Genomic DNA, 21339 nt, shown 5'->3' on the forward strand with positions numbered 1-21339 from the left:
TGGGAATGGGATGTGACCTTCTTAGTACTGCTGAAATGAATTGCCAGGCCCTAGGCCTAGCTGCTCTTGGACCTTAGCTCAAACCAGCTTCTTTCCTAAGAGTGATGGGTGTGCAGAAGGCAAGGGCCTAATGAACTTTTTTTTTTTTTTTTTTGAAACAGGGTCTTGCTCTGCCCCCAGGCTGGAGTGCAATGGCACAATCCCAGCTTGCTGCAGCCTCAAACTCCTGGGCTCAGGCAATCCTCCTGCCTCAGCCTCACAAGTAACTGGGATTACAGACGCGCACCACCATGCCCAGTTAATTTTAAAAATTTTTAGTACAGAGGGGGTTTCCCTTTGTTGCACAAGCTAAAATAGACATTTTGATGTTACTATAAAATTCATTTTCTCCGAAGTTCCCTGTCTCTGAAAGTCATCGAAGGCTGTTTTCCATTTTAGTTCTGACCTGAGTTGTAAACAAGATTTAAAACTGGCCATTGGGGAAGTCCAGATTAAGATATTCCCTGCTGATCTCAAGTAACTTCACTTAATAGCACTTTTAAACTTACAAGGATCCTAGAAATTCCCCTTTGTTCCCATTCTCCTTGACATCCACCATTCTTAGAGACACATGGGGGTAACTTTTTTCTTGGGTTTTTGCCTAGTGAAGTCTGCTGGCCTCTTGGGAGTTTCAAGGGCCTCTGGTTGCCATTCTTAACCATCCTTGGAATTCTCTTCGGCATGACATAATGTCCAACTGGGTTCCTCTCCCTCCCCTTCCCCATCTTTGCTCTGTAGGATCAGTGCTATATTTGTTTGTAGCATGACAACTCCACTCCCTCTCCCAAATGCCACCCAGCAACGCTGCTGGGCTTCCTCCATTCTGAGCAATGGATGTTTTAAGGGTGGGAAGAGCAGATGAAGCACACAGCAGAGCAGTGATAAATCTGACTGCCCCACCTACGCTCTTTCAGACCCACATCATCTTATAACTGGAAAATCTCAGACTTGAAAGTGCCTTTCCTGAAAGTGGCAGTTAAAAATGCAATGAAGACCTGGAAATCCCCAATCTTCTGTGTGTGTTCAAGGGAGTGCTTTGGTATCTCTAACGACTTTCTGAGATCTGGAGCTTTTATTCCATATGCAGAGGTATCACCAAAATTCACCTTCCCAGTTGGCTTAGCAGTAATATTGTCAAAATACTGACATGAAGCAACTACTCAAAAGCTGAATATTACACCAGATTACTTCTTCCCTGTTCTGCTAGCAATTACAGCAAGAGCAAAAATGCTGTGGACAGAGTAGGGAGAGTCAGAGTATCAAGATAAGCCCAATACTCACAGCTGATGTATATGTGGGGCCTGTGCTGAGCCTTTAAGGAAAAGCACAGAAAAACACAGGACACACAGGCCTATGAAATTGCAGAGAGAAATAGCAGCAAATGCAGATGAATCTGGGGGGGAAATCCATGCTAAGGTGTGGGAGGGACCCTTTCAGAGGAACAGGTTTCGTCAAGCAAGTGAGTTTTAGGAAAACGCTTTTGTTAGGAAGTTCGTGTGGGTCAGCATAGTTTGGAAACAGAGTGTGACCTTTTCCAAAAATAAAAGGGATGGGAAGTAATTTTTTTTTTAAATGAAGGGAAAATATTCAAATAGGTGGCTTGAAGAGCACACACAATTTAATAGATTTTAAACACTATAAACGCAGATGTTACGCTTGTGACACAGGATAAGCACAGTCACAAACATTGATTTGGGATTACCACCCACCTAATTTCTCATGAGGCTTAAAGAAAGAAGGCTGGGGCCGGGCGCGGTGGCTCAAGCCTGTAATCTCAGCACTTTGGGAGGCCGAGACGGGCGGATCACAAGGTCAGGAGATCGAGACCATCCTGGCTAACGTGGTGAAACCCCGTCTCTACTAAAAGCTACAAAAAACTAGCCGGGCGAGGTGGCGGGCGCCTGTAGTCCCAGCTACCCGGGAGGCTGAGGCAGGAGAATGGCATGAACCCGGGAGGCGGAGCTTGCAATGAGCTGAGATCCGGCCACAGCACTCCAGCCTGGGTGACAAAGCGACACTTCGTCTCAAAAAAAAAAAAAAAAAAAAAAAGAGAAAGAAGGCTGGAAGTTTCAATATGACTGGGGGCTTTCCTTGTCTTTGGGCTTTGGGGGCCTCCCCATGCTGGAGGGGCGGATTGCATCCGCTTGGACCACAGGCTCAGTCAAACAACTGGGTGGCCTGAGAAAGCAGCAAGACCAGCTCCCCTGCCTCTGTCTTATTATCCCCCCTGAAGCTTTGAGTTTATTCATTATTATGGTCTCTTTCAGGCTGACTTGCTTGGGCCCTGGGCGTTCTGCTGCTCTCACCACCACCACTCTGGTAAATAAAAGACTGTCCACATGGTTTCAACATACAGTTCTTCCTGCGAAGTCCACTAGGTGGTACTAATGCCACAGACAGGATCACTCACAAACCCAGAGCCAGCCAGGTGTAGGATGGCTCTGCCCTACAGGGAAGGGAACACCTCCCTCCAGCAGACAGTAGGAGCAAGCACTTTGGAGAGCGAATCTGCGCAGAGAGTAACGCGGAGTGTCAAAAGGTGTGCAGAAAATCCAAAGAAGGCTGAGGACATTGTGTGCGTCAAGAAAATAAGAACGAGAAGTCACCGGGACAGTGAAGATGTTTAACAAAAAAATCGAACTGGGAAAAATATAATAAAGTTAGTTTTGTGATAAGTTCTAAAAAAAAAAAAATAATAATAAAGACAGTAGGAGCAGCACCCCGCCTCGGCCATCTCCCCGGGGCAGCCTGGGGAAGGAACGTCAGGCCTTTCCCCTCCGCACCTGGCGCAGTTCCCTCACCTGGTTCTCTCACTACCGCCGCATCATGACTCCATCTGGGGTGGCTGGTGCTGATTCATCACCTTTCCTGACTCTTTTCAGTGACTAATCCAGAGATGACACACTGGCAGCTTACAGACCAAATCCAGCCTGCAGACATAATTAGCTTGACTCCCACAGTGATTGAAATTGTCTTGGATTTACTTGCCAATACAAGATGAGAGCTTTCACATAAAAGTCAGGATTTTAACGACTCTTGGGAAATTTAAGTCCTGGCAACCACAGGCCTGTGAGGCCGCGAGGACTGCAGCTGAGTGTGACCGGTCCCCATTCTCTACCCCCTGCCCACCCCACAACCCACTGAACCCGCTGCTCTCTCTTACAGCGCCTGCCAGTCCGCTTAGGGCTTACAGCTCTGCAGCCTAATCTGTGTCTGTTTTACCTCCCTGGCCAGGAAGGAGGACCCAGTAAGGAGGACTCCCAAGTGGAGTCATCCTCCTCCAACCCTCTCCACCACAAACAGACCTGGAATGCTCCCTTCGGTTTGTGGACCATAACCTCTCCTTCTCAGATAAAGAAAGACCTTAACGCCTCATTAAGCATTAAGATCTCTTTATGTCTTTATGAGTTTTTAGTTACCAGATTACCCCGGGGCTGGGCCAGATTTTTGAAATTCCTTTGAGATCCCAACATTCAGCCCCAAGCCCAGGTCTGCAGGTAGGCCCAAATAAGCTGGGGTGGGTAAAGATCTGCTTTTTGTTTTGTGGTTTTCTTTTGTTTTGTTTCTGGAGATACGGTCTTCCTTTGTCTCTGAGGCTAGAGGGCAGTGGCGTGATCACAACTCACTGTAGCCTCAACTTCCCAGGCTCAAGTCATCCTTCCACCTCAGCCTCCCAAGTAGCTGGGACCACAGGCATGCACCACCACGTCTGAATTGTTTAAAAAATGTTTTTATAGAAACGGTCTCACTATGTTGCCCTGGCTGCTGTCAAACTCTGGGTTCAAAAGATCCTTCCCACCTCAGCCCCCCAAAGTGCTGGGTTACCGGTGTGAGCCACTGTGTCCAGATAGCTTTTCCTGCTTTTGTTTGTCCAGAGAGTCATTTTTAGTGCTCCTGGCACCATGGAGATTCCATGAGAAGACAAACCTGTGAGGTTTCTAGATGTGTTGAAAAAGTGCAAATCTCTGTGGATATGTTTCGGTCAATCCATTCACTGAAAATCGTTACTCTTCGTCACCCTCTTCCCACACAGGGCTCCTGGGCACTGCTCGTTTATTCAACAGATGAGGGCTTGGTACAAGCCTGGTACTCCTTATGAGACTCCTCATTCAACAAACGTGTCTTCAGTACTTGCTTTTCCAGGGAGGAGACCTCTGCTCTTCTTGATCTCAAAGGCTAAAGACAGATAAAAAGACAACTGCTACTTGGTGGCTGGCCTAGAATACAAGTGCTCTATGCTCTGCTCTGGAATGCCCACCCGGCCACCCACTCGCTTCGTAACCTTGGGCTTGTTACTGAGCCACCCAGTAACTCATAGTAAACTCAGTGACTCAGTTTCTTCATCTGTGAAACGGGGTTCTGTAGTTTCAAAAGAGCTTTCCCCAAGTCTCTCCTATAATCCTGTTATAACTCGCTGGTGAGTTTGGTACCTTGTTTTGTAGCTAAGTGGACGAAGGATCACATGGCTCACTCGGCTCATCACACAGAGAGGCTAGGACTGGATCCCAGATGTGTCTGAATTCAAGTATCATGCATCTTCTGCTACATTGGGCTACTTTATTGATCCATAGTTTGCTTACTGAGCATTGAGCTGAGTGAGACTTTTAGCCCAGCGTGAGTTGGAAGGTGGAAGGGAGGGGGCTGGATGATGACATCACTTAGTGAAATCATCTGGGGATCGTTTTTTAATGAAGACAAAGTCCATGAAGAAAGTAAAGGGCCTTGTAATCTAAGGAGGAGTTTGTCAGTGAACGTACACCAAGGAAGTAGCCTTTTCTTTCCAGCGTCTTTGCCTTGCCCCTTGGCTGTTCTTCATGCTCTTTTCATTCAGGTTATCAATGAGTTGCTCGTAAACTCCTGGGAAGGAGCCATGGGTTCTGCTTTCCTCCCAAATCCCCAAACCTATGTCAATTACAAAAAGAATCATGGCTGGGCATGGTGGCTCAGGCCTGTAATCCCAGCACTTCAGGAGGCTGAGGCAGACGGATCATGAGGTCAGGACATCAAGACCATCCTGGCTAACATGGTGAACACCCGTCTCGTACTAAAAATACAAAAAATTAGCTGGGCGTCGGTGGCGGGCGCCTGTGGTCCTAGCTACTCGGGAGGCTGAGGTAGGAGAATCACCTGAACCCAGGAGGCAGAGGGTTGCAGTGACCAAGATCGCCACCATTGCACTCCAGCCTGAGGACAGAGCGAGATTCCATCTCAAAAAAAAAAAAAAAAAAAAAAAATTTCACATCTCTAGTTTGTCCCTATTCTTCAGGAACCCATGAATATCTGTGTTATTATTATTTCTCCTCCAGCACTCCCTCCCTCCCCCACCCAGCCCAGAGAATCTCAGTCTGGAGCCTTGCTTTACCACCACAGTCTCCCAAGCCTTTGCTATGATTCCTTTCCTTATCCTATAGGAAGAGATACTCTTTTTCTTTCTTCGTGGCCACGTTCCTTGCCCCGAAGAAAGGGACACAAGAGGAAGGGCCCAAAATGTAGAGGAAAATCCTGGAGGAAAATGCTGATTAATATTTCAAAAAATATTTTACCACGGATGCAATGACCTGAGGCCCTGCAAGGGTGAAGGCCATACTGAGGGCCACCCAGCAACGTGTGAATGAACCTGAAAGAGAACTCCTGGCCTCTGCAGGCTTCCATTCATGGCTCAGCTCTGTGAGCCTCAGGACATCTTGGTGAATGCTCTCTCAGAAAATCTTGAAGCACCACATGTTTTAAAAGCAGTCACTCACTTATGTCTTTCATATGTCACTGTAAACTCATAATGAAGGGACTATGGGAGATTTGCTTGCATATGGCACTGCCTAGGTATTAGGGCCAGGACACCTAGGATTTTAGGCCCTAGTGGTCTTCTCTTTTCCTTAGCATTCTGTCAGGGCTCTGGCAAGAGCAAGACGGTTGGCCTTTCTAGTCGATGTCCCCCCAGTGCTTGCTACTTGCCTTGAACATTATGGAGTGTATCATACATTTCTGTATTACATACAATCATTGTGACAGAGTCAGGATGCTGTAGTGGAAAAAGGCTCAGTTAACAAGATGATCTGACTTTGAATCCCAGGGCTGCCACTTAGCTGTACAAGCTCTGAGTCTCTGCTGTTCTTTTATAAAATCTCCCTGGATTATTAGAAGGATTAAATGAGGTAATCTATGTAAAGTGCCTAATACGTAGAAAGCTTTAACAAGAATCAGCTAGTCTGAACATATGCAAACACACCAAGGACTGTGTTAATTGCTTTTGAAGGCATTATAGATGCAAGGTTATTTTCCCAAAAAGTCAGGGGTGGAGGTGGATATGGGTTTTCTGTGGATCCTGATGAGACTACTATCAAGAGTACAGCAGTGAAACATAAGCATTTACAACTCTCATAATATCCCCTTGGTGCTGCTGCCCTTCTTCTAAACAGCAATGAACTTGGGCTTGGGGAGCGTTCTCTTCCCCACTAAGCAACAGGCTAACAGGCAAGGCATGAAAAGGGATTAGAGGATGCATGTATTCAAATAAAGGGGAGTTCCCCAGAAGCATGGCAGGCTGAGAAGGCATCTTTCGACTGTCCATCAGTAGGAAAGCTGTTTGACTGGCAGATATAATTTTTTTGGAACCAGAAATAATGGGGAGCTATTGGTGACAGATGTCAGATGTTGGCAGAGCGGCTGCCAAAACAAATCTCCCTCCACCTTCAGACATCAAGCTGATGGGGGACTGGGAGTCCCTTCTCACTTGGATCATTGGTCACATTATTATTTCTCAGTGGCTGGACAAAGCAGATGGTTTACCATGTATTTGTGATTTTCTGTTGGCCTAGAAATTCTGTTCTTCCATCAGGGTACGGCATGTAATCAATTATGACAGTGGGTGGTGCAAGAAAATCCCTGCCAGTAAAAACCCAAGACTTTCTCTTTTATTAAGTCTGCATAAACCACTACAATTTCCAACTTCAAAGCAATAGAAGAAAAAAGCAAAGTAGTGGTGTTATAAATAACTTGGGTAATCACAAAAACCACAGTTCTCCGTTGGTCCTAAACACTCTCAGTCTGTACTATCTGATGTCAGTTTTGTCTGCCCATCTTTATTCTGAAACTTAAAATCCTCTTGTCTCTATTCTACTAAGTCTTAATAATTTTTTTTTTTTTTTTTTTTTTTAGACAGAGTCTTGCTCTGTCACCCAGTCTGGAGTGCAGTGGCACGATCTTGGCTCACTGCAACCTCCGCCTTCCAGGTTCAAACAATTCTCCTGCCTCAGCCTCCAAAGTACCTGGGACTATCATGCCCAGCTAATTTTGTATTTTTAGTAGAGACAGGGTTTCACCATGTTGGCCAGGCTGGTCTTGAACTCCCGACCTCAAGTGATCCGCCTGCCTTGGCCTCCCAAAGTGTGCTGGGATTACAGGCGTGAGCCACTGCGCCCTGCCTCTATTCTGGTAAGTCTCAAAGAGCTTTATCTTAGAATCACAAAGTGACCTAATTAAAAATAAACAGAACAAATACCAGGAACGTACTACCCCTCAACTAAGGTTTTTAAAAAAATATTCTCAGTTGCATTCTATTACATAGTAAAAATAGTAAGTTGCCTTGCTTTAGTATGTATGAATAGCCACACAGAACAGTTTATATGTTCTCCATCACCCACCCTCTGGATAATTTTCTTTGTGAAGGACACCTTGCTTATTTGTATGCATGTGTCTCAGGAAATAAATTCTTTAGTAAGAGAACAGAACAAGTATTTTTAACATTGTAACTACCAAGTAGAGAAACCCTTGACATAAATTACATGTTTTTTCTTGTGTTTTAAAAACATGTATGTATTTTTTCTTAAAAATCAAGCTCATAAACGAATGGCTTTCTGCTCTTTTCTCATTTAATCTCCTATCAGGGGAATGTTGTCATACCATTAAATATTCTGTAATAACATGATTTCTAGGGCTGAGCAAGGTGGCTCACACCTGTAATCCCAGCATTTTGGGAGGCCAAGGCAGGAGGATCACCTTAGGTGGGGAGTTTGAGACCAGCCTGGCCAACATGGTGAAACCCCATCTCTACTAAAAATATAAAAATTAGCTGGGTGTGGTGGCATGTGCCTGTAATTCCAGCTATGTGGGAGCTGAGGCAGGAGAATTGCTTGAACCCTGGAGGTGGAGGCTGCAGTGAGCTGAGATGGCGCCACTGCATACCAGCCTGGGTGACAGAGTGAGACTCTGTCTCCAAAAAAAAAAAGCGCCACAGATTCTAATGAATTGTTTGGGCTCCTACTACTCAAGGCACTGAAGACACACAAGGGAACAAGCCAGTCCCCACCATCAAGGAATTTATCCTGGTGAAGAAAGACAAGCAACAAACCTACAAAAATAGTTCATAAATGATATAATTTCCGAATAAAATTGGATGAAGGATAGTGACTGGGCAGGCTCCTTTGCTTGAGGGAGGACCTCTTGAGAGTGGGACTTCTGAGTTGATACCTGAAGGCTGAGAAGGAGACAGCCATGCAAGTCTCTTGGGAAAGAGCTCTGCGAGCAGAAGGAACAGAGAATGCAAAAACCGAAAGATAGGAATAAGCATGACATGGTCTATGAACAGAGAGAAGTCCTGATGGCTGGAGCTGGATGACGAGGGGCAGTGAAGAGAGAATTGCAACTGGAGGGCCAAGAGGGGCCATGCCACATAGGCCTTGCAGGAGTTGGGACTTGATTCTAACTGCAATGAGAATTCAACAGAGAATTTTCCAGCAAGGGAGTGACACATAGGGACATCTCTTCAAAGGCTGAGTACCAGAGTAGAGACAGCAGAGCTATGCCAACAGGCTATCACAGCAATCCAGACGAGAGGTGATGGAGGCTCAGCCTGGGACACAGTGAGACTCCGGAAGTGGTGGATTCAGGATATAATTTGGTGATAGACTCCATAAACTTTTTTTAAAGGTTTTGGACAGATAGCTTTTATCATTTATTTATTACTGAAGATAAGTACAACACAATAAATCAGCTTGCTTCAGACGTATATACAGAACTCTGCATCTAATAATGAGTGAATCCACATTCTTCACAAGGACACACGAAACATTTCTATGAAATGCCTGTGGACTAGTCCACAAAGCAAGTCTCCATAAATTTTAAAAATGTATACCCTTGAAAATCTTTGAAGTCCTGAAGATTTAAGTCTACAAGTATCTTAGTCTTACTACCAAGAATAGCCCCTAAGGAAAACAAAACAAAACAAAACCTTTCAATTAAAATAAAATGATAAACAAGAAGAATATAAATGTCACAGACTCTGGCTAACCAGCTTTTGGTGGTTAGTCAACAGGCCAGCTTTTGGTCACAATGTAATTAATTTCATTCTTAATGCATTGCTGAAAGTATTTAAATGCCTGGGGAACTGGCTCCAACCCACAATCTCCTCCCCTACCCTACATTCCAAGTAGATCAGGCATTTTACACTTGGCTCATCTTCAGTGAAGACAGTAATTAATCTTTATTTGAAAACAAGATTTGGGAGGCTGAGGTGGGCAGATCACCTGAGGTCAGGCGTTTGAGACCAGCCTGGCCAACATGGTGAAACCCCATCTCTACTAAGCATACAGAAAAATTAGTTGGGCATGGTGGTGTGCACCTGTAATCCCAGCTACTCGGGAGGCTGGGGCAGAAGAGTCGCTTGAACTTGGGAGGTGGAGGTTGCAGTGAGATGAGATCGTGCCACTGCACTCCAATCTGGGTGACGGAGCAAGACTCTTAAAAAAAAAAAAAAAAGCAAGAAAATGAGTAAAAGTTCACTGCATTATTGAGCCTACAGAAATCTATGATGAATTTGACAGGGAATGTTAGGAGAGGTAAAGAATCAAGGGTTTCATGAGCAGTCTTGTGGATGGTGTTACCATTTACTGAGATGAGAAAGACTTGAAGAGCAGCTGTTTATAGGGGTAAAAATTAAAGGTTCTGTGTGGACAAAGCTAGCTTGAGATGTCAACTATAGACACAAGCGTAGATGTTGAATAGGCAACTATAATGGATAAATGAATGAGGAGCTCAGGGGAAAGTCCAGGCTGGGGGTATACCTAAGATCTATACACTGGATTAGATCACCTAGCTGACTGCACAGTTGAGTAGAGAAGAGAGCCAAGGGCAGCATCCTCAGACACTCCAACATGCACAGGGTTTATGGGATTGTCTACCCACCAAACATGCATGTGTACCTCGTGTTTCCCATCACCTGCCATTTGGTAGGGCCATGTGAGTGGCTCTGGACAATGAATGAAGGAAGCATCTAAGGATTGGTTCAAGACCCTTGACTATTCTCATCTCCTGCCTTAAAAATCGTGAATTCTTGTGTTTCTGAAGTTAACATGTCTGTCAACCCTAGGCCCTGAATGAGTATGCGGCTTCAAGACCCTTTCTGATCCACATCAGGCATATAGCATGAAAGAAAAACAAACACTTGTGTGTGAAGCCACGGAAATTCCAGAGTTAATTTGTTACCTTGGTATAACATGGCCTAATTCAGAATGCCATCATATGATGTGCTTCAGCAAAGCACCATTTTTTATTTTTTAAAAAAGGCATATGTGATTTGAGAGGTTGTCAACAAAATATATTGGTGGATGGCTGGGTGTGGTGGTTTATGCGCGTAATTCTAGCACTTTGGGAGGCCGAGGCAGGCAGATCACTTGAGATCAAGAGTTTGAGAACAGCCTTACCAACATGATGAAACCGCATCTCTACTAAAAGTACAAAAATTAGCCAGACATGGTGGTGTGTGCCTGTAGTCCCAGTTACTCGGGAGGCTGAGGCAGGGGAATTGCTTGAACCTGGGAGGCGAGAGGCAGGAGGATCACTTGAGCCTGGGAGGCAGAGGTTGTAGTGAGCCAAGATCATACCACTGCACTCCAGCCTGGGGCAATGGGAGTGAAATCCTGTCTCAAAAAAAAAAAAAAAAAAAAACATATATACACACACACACACACAAATACATATATATATACATATATATACACACATCCCACTTATAAAATGAACATGGAGTTCACGTAAACTTTAATTCAGATAGAACCTAGAAATACATATGTATATATGTATTTATGTACACATATGTATATATATATATTTCTAGGTTCTATCTGAATATATATGTGTATATATATATACACACACACATATATATACACACATACATACACATATGGGTATTTCTAGCTTCTATCTGAAACACAGTTTAAGTGAACTTCCTGTTCATTTTATAATTGGAAGGGCAATCCCTGAACCACTTAGTGAATAATGCAGGACAATATTCATTATTTCAAAGACACCTCATTTCTCAACGTGGTTTCTGTCCCTGATAAGTTTTTTTTTTTTTTTTTTTTTTTTTTGATGGAGTCTTGCTCTGTTGCCAGGCTGGAGTGCAGTGGTGCGATCTCGGCTCACCGCAACCTCCGCCTCCCGGGTTCAAGCAATTCTTATGTCTCAGCCTCCTGAGTAGCAGGGACTACAGGTGCATACCACCATGCCCAGCTAAGTTTTGTATTTTTGGTAGAGATGGGGTTTCACCATGTTGGCCAGGATGGTCTTGATCTCTTGACCTCGTGATCTGCCTGCCTCAGCCTCCCAAAGTGCTGGGATTACAGGCGTGAACCACCGTGCCCAGCCCCTGATTCTTAAAATTTATGAAGACATTGTTTTTAAATTTATTCCTTAGATAATTAAAAGAAATAACATTAGTGGGTGCTTTGTAACTTTCTAAATTTCTCCTAAAACAATAATCCTCTCCCATATGTCAGCTTTTTTTAATACATGTATGCTTCGTTAGACAAATTGATCATAACAGATATTCTTCATTCATTTGACAGATTTTAATGGAATCTCCACTGTGTTCCAAACATTTTCTTAGGAACCAAGGAATTAATGAAATAGAGCCAGTAGTTTCCCTCATGATTTATAGTTTTGAAACCTCCTGGAGTATACTTATCTGGTCTCAAACTCAGTTCTGAGGTCTTGAGAGATGGGAAGTTCGTTTTGTTTGTTTGTTTATTTTTTTTGTTTTGTTTTTGGAGATGAAAGTCTCACTCTGTCGCCCAGTCTGGAGTGCAGTGGCATGATCTCGGCTCACTGCAATCTCCGCCTCCCGGGTTCAAGCAATTCCCCTGCCTCAGCCTCTTGAATAGCTGGGATCACAGGCGCCTGCCACCATGCCCGGCTACTTTTCGTGTTTTGGTGGAGGGGTTTCAGCATGTTGGCCAGGCTGCTCTCCAACTCCTGACCTCAAGTGATCGGCCTGCCTCGGCCTCGCAAAGTGCTGGGATTACAGGGGCGAATCACTGTGCCTGGCCCAAGAAATGGGAAATTAGTTAACCTGTATGTGCTTTAATTCTTCATCTGTAAAATGGAAATAACTCCTACCTTACAGAGTGATTGTGTGCATTAAATAAGACAAAATGGAAAGCTGTTTTCATTTAGGCTTTAGAAATACACTTGGATCACCTTAAAGTGAAAGAGGTTTTGCTATACAAACTGGAACCTTCAAGGTGTCTGGTACGATGGCAGTTGGAGCGACTAGTGACCGGGTACTCTTTGCGTTACTCACTTGTGTCTGTGTTTCTCTGTGTCTCCTTGCCTCTTCCATTGACTTTGCTTCTTCGTACCCTCTCCTCTGTAAATCTGTTCTCTCACTTGTATTATTCATGGCTTCTGTTTCTTCACAACGTCAATCAACATGCCCCTTCATAGCCCTAACGCTATCCTGTGATTTCTTTCTGCGCTTTCTTTCTGCTTCACCCCTCACAGATAACTACTTAATTTCATTTTCAGCTCAAACTTCCAGGAGAATCTGCTGGGCTGATTCATTCATTTGGGCATTCAGAACACGAACACACACACACACACACACACACACACACACACACACACACACACACACACAGAATATCTGGGTCCCACTGTTAGGGCCCTCTCAATTACCCCTCCACGCTCATCCTAAAAATGCCTCCTGTTGACCTGCAAGCTGTTAGAGATGCTGACTTTGGTCCCCACCCCGATATACGACCTCCAGAATCTACATTTTAACACCGTGCCCACGTGCTTTGTGTGCACGTTCAAGTTTATGAAGCATTGCTTTAAACTGCTAGCTCTCAGAACAGCCACCTGTAGGTTGGAAACAGCTGGGGATTAAAAACATACTGCCTGAGTATTTCCCCCGGAAGTTCAGATTTGATTTTTCTGGGGTGTAGTCTGGCAAAGGTCTTCAGACAATTCTAATGTAAAGATAGGTTTGAGGACCTCTAAACTAGTTCTGTGTCACTGCTGACCAGTGGTGTGAGCCTAGACAAACTGCTGTTTCTCTCTAGGCCATATTTCTCATCTTTTTTGTTGTTTTTGTTGTTCGTTTGTTTTGAGATGGGGTCTCGCTCTGTCGCCCAGGCTGGAGTGCAGTGTTGGGATCTCGGCTCTCTGCAATCTCTGCCTCCCGGATTCAAGTGATTCTCCTGCCTCAGCCTCCTGAGTAGCTGGAACTACAGGCGCCCGCCACCATGCCTGGCTAATTTTTTGTATTTTTAGTAGAGACGGGGTTTCACCGTGTTAGCCAGGATGGTCTCGATCTCCTGACCTCGTGATCCGTACGCCTCGGCCTCCCAAAGTGCTGGGATTACAGGCGTGAGCCACCGTGCCCGGCCATATTTCTCATCTCTAAAGTGAAGACAATGTAGCCTATCCTGTCTACCTCAGAATTGTTCTGAAGGCCAAATGTGATAATACATGTAAGACTGTTTTGAAATGTGTGCACATGAATCTAAATATCTCATTCATCCCTTCTCTAAACACCTTTTCATATATAAGTGGGGATTCAAGGAAATCAATGCATTATCAAATACAAGAATTTAGGTAACAGTGCATGGAAGACAATGTCACCTAGCTAACATTACTGTTATTGTGTCACATTGCTAGGTACTGCTATCCCAGGTTACCTGTCACAAAACCCAGGATTAGAGATGTTAATGTTATAAATAAAGTTTCGGTGCCACAAAAGAAATAGCACTGAATATAAAATTTTCTTTTTAATTCTCAGCAAGGCAAGGTACTTTTACAGAAGGGTGCACCCTTACAGATGGAGCAATGTGGAGCACACACTTGGACAAGGGAGGGGAAGGGGTTCTTATCCCTGACGCACGTGGCCCCTGCTGCTGCTGTGTCATTCCCCTATTGGCTAGGGTTAGACCCCACAGGTTAAACTAATTCCGATTGGCTAATTTAAAGAGAGTGATGGGGTGAGTGGTTTGGCCGGAAAAATGGTTATGACAGAGCAGGTAATCTGAATGAGTCAGGGTGGAGCAGGTAATCAGAAGGAGTCAGGGTGGAGCAGGTAATCGAAAAAGCTTGTGGTTGGGCGTGGTGGCTCACGCCTGTAATCCCAGCACTTTGGGAGTCGAGGCTGGCTGATCACGAGGTCAGGAGATCAAGACCATCCAGGCTCACACGGTGAAACTCTTGTCTCTACTAAAAACACAAAAAATTAGCCGGGCATGGTGGCGGCGTCTGTAGTCGCAGCTACTCGGGAGGCTGAGGCAGGAGAATGGCGTGAACCCGGGAGGCGGAGCTTGCAGTTAGTGGAGATTACACCACTGCACTCCAGCCTGGGTGACAGAGGGAGACTCCACCCCCACAAAAAAAAAAAAAGCAAAGCAAAGCAAAGAAAATAGATTGCTTTATGAGAAAGTTTAAAACTAGAAAGAAAATAATTGAACATACTGACATATTGATTCTTTGAAAAGAAATTTAGAACTCATCTCTAACATTAACTCCTTCAAGGCTCTGAAGGCTATTAAAGAGAAATTACTCGTCTGACGCTTGTGAAAAACGGCAAGACTTTATTCAAGACTACGGCAGTAGGTGAGAGAGACTGAATTCGACTCTAGAATACAACGGGGACCAGAGGAGATTTATAGCCGGGGCGGGATGGAAGGGATGAAAGAGAAGATGAGAAATTACCAGAACGTGGTAAGCAATCGAGGGGCAGGGGGAGGAGGAACTTGATTGGATATCAAAGGCCTTAGGAGAGAGTATAAAAAGTGAGGGGCTCTTGATAAACAGGCTTAGCAAGATTCTTTGGTAAAACCGGGCTCAGGTGGCCGAGGATGCCTGTCTAGTATAGAAAAGGCCTCAAAGGAGCCCGATTAAAGTTTGGTCAAGGAGGGCGTCTGTCCCGGCGGAGTTGGGGTGGGTGGGTCTCAGTCTACAGACCTTGCTGACGCTAAGTCCCTAAGGTTCGGGACTAACAGATCTCATAGAACACAGTCTGTGGGTCGCTGTACACCCGTGAGGCATTCATCACAGTGGCCAGCTATAAGACTAACGGTTGCGTTCCAGGGTCAATCGGATCAACCACAAATCGGTGCGCCGGGTTCCTTATCTGCCCGAACGCAGGCAGCTGGCTAGCGGGGGAAGAAATCCTACCGCGGACTCCGCGGGCTGGGCCCCACGCACCTGCCGCGCGCCAATCACAGGCCGGCGCGCAGGGGCGCAAGCGCCGCAGCCCTGGGCGGGGCCTCCGAGGCTCCTGCAGCTCCCCCGCCCCGTCGGCCTCGCCCGGCCGTGAGTGGCCTGCCGGGATGACGTGCGAGGCCGCCTGGGCCTATGGCGGCGGAGCCGGCCGGCTGCTTGGCGGAAGTGGTGTGGGGGAGGTGGCCCGCAGTGCAGGGGCGGCGCGGAGCGGCGCGGGGCCACTGACGGGTTGCAGCTCCGGGAACATGGCTCGCTTCGCTCTGACTGTTGTCCGGCAGTGAGTATGGCTGTGGCAGGGTGCCTTTCTCTCTTCCTTGAGTGTATTGGAGCGGGTGAAGGGAACACGGGTCTGCCACCCTCTCCCCTCCCTGCTCGCTCCGCCCGGAAAAAAAAAGCTTGGAAGCGCTTTTTCCGGGGCGCTTGCCCTGGGGCCGTCTCGTGTCGCCCCTCGTCTCAACCCAGCAGCCCCGAGGGAGGACGGCAGGTCTTAGATAGCTTCTCCCGTGTTTCAGACAAAGCGAGACCCGGAGAGCAAGGGATCGGGGTTCGAAGGCACTTGGTGGCTGCACCCAAAACGGTGCCAGACGTGTCCACAGACTTGTCTGGGCATCGTTTTTGCTCCCCGACAGATTGCAGAGTTTGCAGAATTGCTCGTCCGTGGCTGATGTTTTTGATGCCGGCTGCCTTCGGCTATCCTCTCTGTTTCTGAGGTTCCCCCTCTTTTCCCCAGACAGTCAGCCCCCCAGGCACATATATGAGACTTCTTTCCTTTCCCCAGAGGTTACAGTTCTGGGAGAGAAAAGAGGGTCACAACTCTGATCTCAGCAGACCGTATCATCCCAAATAAATGTTTTTTATTATCATAACATTACACGGAGCTGAATGCTGATAGGGCTTTATGTTTCTTATCTTTTCTTATAAACATGTATTTGCCAAGTGTTAACGGGAGATGAGATGAAAATCAGGGTAGTTAAGAGCATAGATTTTTCTTTTTTTTTTTGTGAGATGGAGCCTCGCTCTGTCTGTCACCCAGGCTGGAGTGCAGCGGCGCTATCTCTGCTCACCTCAATCTCCTGCCTCCCGTGTTCAAGCGATTCTCCTGCCTCAGCCTCCCGAGTAGGTGGGATTACAGGCATGCGCCACCATGCCCGGCTAATTTTTGTATTTTTAGTAGAGACGGGGTTTCACCATGTTGGCCAGGCAGGTCTCGAAATCCTGACCTTAAGTGATCCGCCCATCTTGGCCTCGCAAAGTGTTGGGATTACAGGCGTGAGCCCCCGCGCCCTGCTAAGAGCACAGATTTTTCAGGCAAGGTAGACCTCGGTTGTAATCTGTTCTCCAGCTAAGAGCCAGGTAGCCTGGACTTAAGTTTCCTGATATGCAGATGATAGTGCCTATCTCACTATTTTAATGTGAGAATTAAATGGGGGACAGGTAAAGTGTATGATGCAACAGGGGAAGAAATATATCTGAGAAATAACTTCTATAAAGACAGCTCCAATAAAAGTGGAGTTTATTCCCAAATACGAACGTATAGTTTAGCACACCAGCATTTTGTGTGGGTACTATGTGCCCGTAGACTGGATCATACAGATAAATAACATACCATTTCTGCATTCATGGAGCTCACAAGGGACATTAATATGATTTAACTTTGTCAATTGACTTGAACTGCTATCTTTTTTGGCCTGTCCTTCCTTTATAAGAAAGATAATCTTAAGAATCCTCTAAAATTGTCCGTTTGGGATTAGCAGGATTTTAATGCCTACCTTAGAAATCTAGTTCCTCCCTGTCTCTTCTCCCACCCCTTTCGGTTGTATAGAATGCCTTGGGAGAATTCTTAACTTACTAAAGGTCATACAGCTAACTGGTAGCAGAACAGGAACTAGAGGCCTGATCACCCTTTCTTCCATGTTAGAGCACTTTCTAGACGTCTGACCCAGCCAGCCCAGTGTCATATTTATAATTGAAACTCAGACCATCAAGGTGGTTCACCCCTGTAATCCTAGCAGGTTGGGAGGCGGAAGTGGGTGGATCCCTTGAGCACAGGAGTTCAAGACCAACCTGGGCAACATGGTGAAACCTCTTCTCTACCAAAAAAAAAAAAAAAAAGCTGAGTGTGGTGGTGTATGCCTGTGAACCCAGCTAATAGGGAGACTGAGGCAGAAAGACCACTTGGATCACGTGAGCCTGGGAAGTCAGGGCTATAGTGAGCTGTGATTGGGCCACTGCACCCCAGCCTAGGTGACACAGTGAGACCCTGTCTCAAAAGAAAAAAAAAAAAAAAAAGAAAACTCAGAAGTTGTAGTATTTGGGTTAAGGCAACCCCTAAAAAGTAAGATGATTCCTATTTAGATTCCTAATAGACAACAGTCATACAAATGTGGATTTTATTCCCTTCCTGCTGCTTAAAAAGGGTTTGATTCTGGAGGCCCTCATAGGAATCATTTAAAAAATAAGTCTTAATAAATGATTATTTGCCAGACACTGTTGTAATTAAAATCTGACAGTTTAGTGAGTTATGGACTGATATCCTCGTTTTTCACGTGAGGCAGCTGAGACAGAGACTCCTTGTAACTTGCTTAAAGTCACATGGCAAGTTGAGGAAGTAGAAGTTTAACCAAAGCAACTTTACCACTCACTGTCTTTTGTTTCCTACTTAATGTGTTAAAACCTGGTATTTGTAGCTTACTTGAACATCACCAGCCATTTTTGAGGCTACTTTTTATTCTCTTAATATAATTGTGTGGAGTTATGACAATATTTTGTTCTGTTTTATATGTAGGAAGATGGAGTGAGAGTGTTGAAATAATTGATAGGGCTGGTCCAACTTTCCTGTCTGGACCATCCCTCTTCTTGCCTTCAGAGTTCTCAAAACCAAAACCTGGTGATTCTTTCAGGAAAAGAAGTGATTTTAAATTTGACTCATTATCACCATAGTTAAATGTAATGACTTTTTGAAGAGTTAGAGAATTTTATTGGACTTACCTCTTCAGATAATGCAAAAAAAAAATCTTTAAAGCAATTTAAGTTCAACAGAACCCATTAGGAATCTTGTGCTGTTCCTGTATGTGGTTTATCTTTCTTCATACTTTGACATGGAAGTACCAGTGTGTATCATTTCTGGAATAGACTGCCCAAGGTTCCAGAATTTAAGTCTATCATCATTGTCAGACTATAACTTCTCATGATCTTATGGCACAGCATTGTTGAAAACTCCAACACGTGTAGTTGGCATTACCATCACCTATCCAGCACTATTGAAGGGTCTGGTTCCTTGAAATGTTATTTGTAGGTGTTTGCAGTTAGTCCCAGGCAAAACCATCCATTTCACTTCCCTTTTTTTTTTTTTTTTTTTTTTTGGTTGGGGGGAAGAGATGTGTGCCTTTATTAGCTGACCCACTACTTGAGGGGGATGAAGTGGGAGGAGTGGGTGCCCCCGAGGCCCGGCCGGCAGTGCTTCACCGGCTCGTAGGTGATGGAGAACTCGCCTAGGTAGTGGCCGATCATCTCTGGCTTGATCACCACCTGGTTGAAGGTCTTGCCGTTGTAGACGCCCACCATGCTGCCCACCATCTCGGGCAGGATGATCATGTCCCGCAGATGTGTCTTCACCACTTCCGGCTTCTCCACTTCCGGCTTCTTGGCCTTGCGCAGGCGCTTCGGTGGCGAGTGCTGTTTCCGCTGCAGGCCGGGGTTCAGCTTCCGCCGCTGGCACGCACTGTACAGTTGCATCAGCTGCTGGTAAGACGTGTCCGGATACTGGTCCGAGTCCACGCCCCGGTAGGTGAATTTGTGGAAGGTCAGCTTCTGCTCTACCTCTGCCATCTTGCCGGATCCTCAGAAAAGTTCACTTCCATTTTTAGGCAGCTCTTAAAACTTTAATATTTTTTGGCAAACTAAATTTAATTTACTTTTAATGATTTAAAAATGAATTAGTAAAGTTTTTTTGTTTTGCTTTTTTTTTTTTTTTTTATTTTGAGACGGAGTTTCACTCTTGTTACGCAGGTTGGAGTGCAATGGCAAGATCTCGGCTCGCCACAACCTCCGCCTCCTGGGTTCAAGCGATTCTCCTGCCTCAGCCTCCCGAGTAGCTGGGATTACAGGCGTGTGCCACCACGCCCGGCTACTTTTTACTTTTGGTAGTTGGGGTTTCTCCATGTTGGTCAGACTGGTCTCGAACTCCCGATCTCAGGTTATCCGCCCGCCTCGGCCTCCCAAAGTGTTGGGATTACAGGCGTGAGCCACCGCACCTGGCCGAATTGGTAAAGTTATTGACAGCAAGACTCATTTGGTTTTCTTACTGTACCTTTGTTGGCAGTTACTTTTTGTGTAAGGCTAATAATCGTTCTGTATATTAATAAAGCAAGCAAAATACTATTAGGTAATCTGTAATTTAGTACTTTTATAAAGCTAATACTTTTATAAAATTTTAATGCTTTATAAAAGTATAAAGGTACTTTGTACAGATACTTCATAAAGATCAAGGACAGCCAAAAGTCCTGTAATCCCAGCGCTTTGGGAGGCCGAGGCGGGTGGATCACCTGAGGCCAGGAGTTGAAGACCAGCCTGGCCAACGTGGTGAAACCCCGTCTGTACTAAAAATACGAGCGTGGTGGCGGGCGTGGTGGCGGGCGCCTGTAAATCCCAGCCACTCGGAAGGCTGAGGCAGGAGAATCTCTTGAACCCGGGAGGCGGAGGTTGCAGTGAGCCCAGATTGCGCCATTGCACTCCAGCCTGGGAAACGAGTGAAACTACGTCTCAAAAAAAAAAAAAGGACAGCCAAAAGTCTTGTGTTACTAGCTCTTGAAATCTTCTATATTTGCAAATTAATTTATTAGTGTAAAGGAATTAGGACTAAGCTGTATTCGTGATATCGGGTGAGGGTTTACATTTTCATTTACGCTAAAGAACATCTATTTTGAAAACTTGACCCAAATTTACACTGATTTCCCATGATTTGCCCCTCCTTTGTAGCAAGCTGAGTACTGTGTGTTGAATTTGAATTCCTTAAAAGGAATTAAGGGAAATTGAGCTTTCTATATGATTTTTGAAGAAATGCGGCAGAGTATAAATCCAGACTAAGAAGATAAAGTATCTTTTATGTAAGAACTGTGAGATAACCTACAAAATGAATGATGTATATTTGTAGGTCCTATAAATGGCTGATCCTAAGACTTAACATCTTGGCATAAGCACTTGGATTCCTGCAGAGTCAGGTTTCTGTTTTGGAAATGGACCACACTGCAGATTTTGAAAATGAGTGGTGTTATTCCTGACTCCTTCAAAATATATCCCTCTGACCTTTCAGCTTCGTTCACCTTCTCTGCTGCTATCGCACGTCAGACTTGGTTAAGGGAAATAGATTAATAATAAAACTGTTTTAGCCATCAACTTTCCCTTCCCATTCCCCAAGCATACTAATTAAACAGTTACTTCAAGGATTTATATAAACCTCTCAATAAAGCTGATAAAAGCTGTAAAATTAAATATTTATGAAAGCTTTTGGAAAAAAATCTATTTTTGGATTCCTACTCTTAATATTTATAAAGTGATTTGAACGCAGAAATGCCAAATAGAACTAAACCGAATGCTGTGAGTGTTAATACTATTGAGTCTGCAGCAGCCTCTGTTGATATACGGCTAAACGAAGCCTTCATTATACCGCAGCGGTTATGCTGCTTTCACTGAAAATCGTTAGATGGTGGGGCAGTACTTTTACGAAACTATCAAATTTCTGGGATTCCATTTTTTAGAAAGTGACATTTTGACAATATAAACCTTTGTGGTTTTTTTTTTTTTTTTTTTTTT

The 21339-nt window shown here is 45.0% G+C and overlaps 1 protein-coding gene across 2 annotated transcripts in view; it reads left to right on the forward strand.

Moving 5' to 3' along the window:
- Positions 1-15635: 15635 nt before the first annotated feature.
- Positions 15636-21339, forward strand: part of TIGAR (TP53 induced glycolysis regulatory phosphatase) — a 27621-nt gene continuing 21917 nt past the window's right edge. The window contains exons 1-2 of one of the 2 annotated variants that reach the window (XM_017883288.1): positions 15636-15805; positions 19186-19272. In XM_017883288.1, the coding sequence (XP_017738777.1) occupies positions 15636-15805; positions 19186-19272 (257 nt within the window). The remainder of the gene's footprint in view (positions 15806-19185; positions 19273-21339) is intronic. The other variant, XM_017883291.1, reaches the window with a different exon arrangement.

Source organism: Rhinopithecus bieti, unplaced genomic scaffold (genome assembly GCF_001698545.2).
Source record: "Rhinopithecus bieti isolate Rb0 unplaced genomic scaffold, ASM169854v2 scaffold_13342, whole genome shotgun sequence".
NCBI classification, from domain to species: domain Eukaryota; kingdom Metazoa; phylum Chordata; class Mammalia; order Primates; family Cercopithecidae; genus Rhinopithecus; species Rhinopithecus bieti.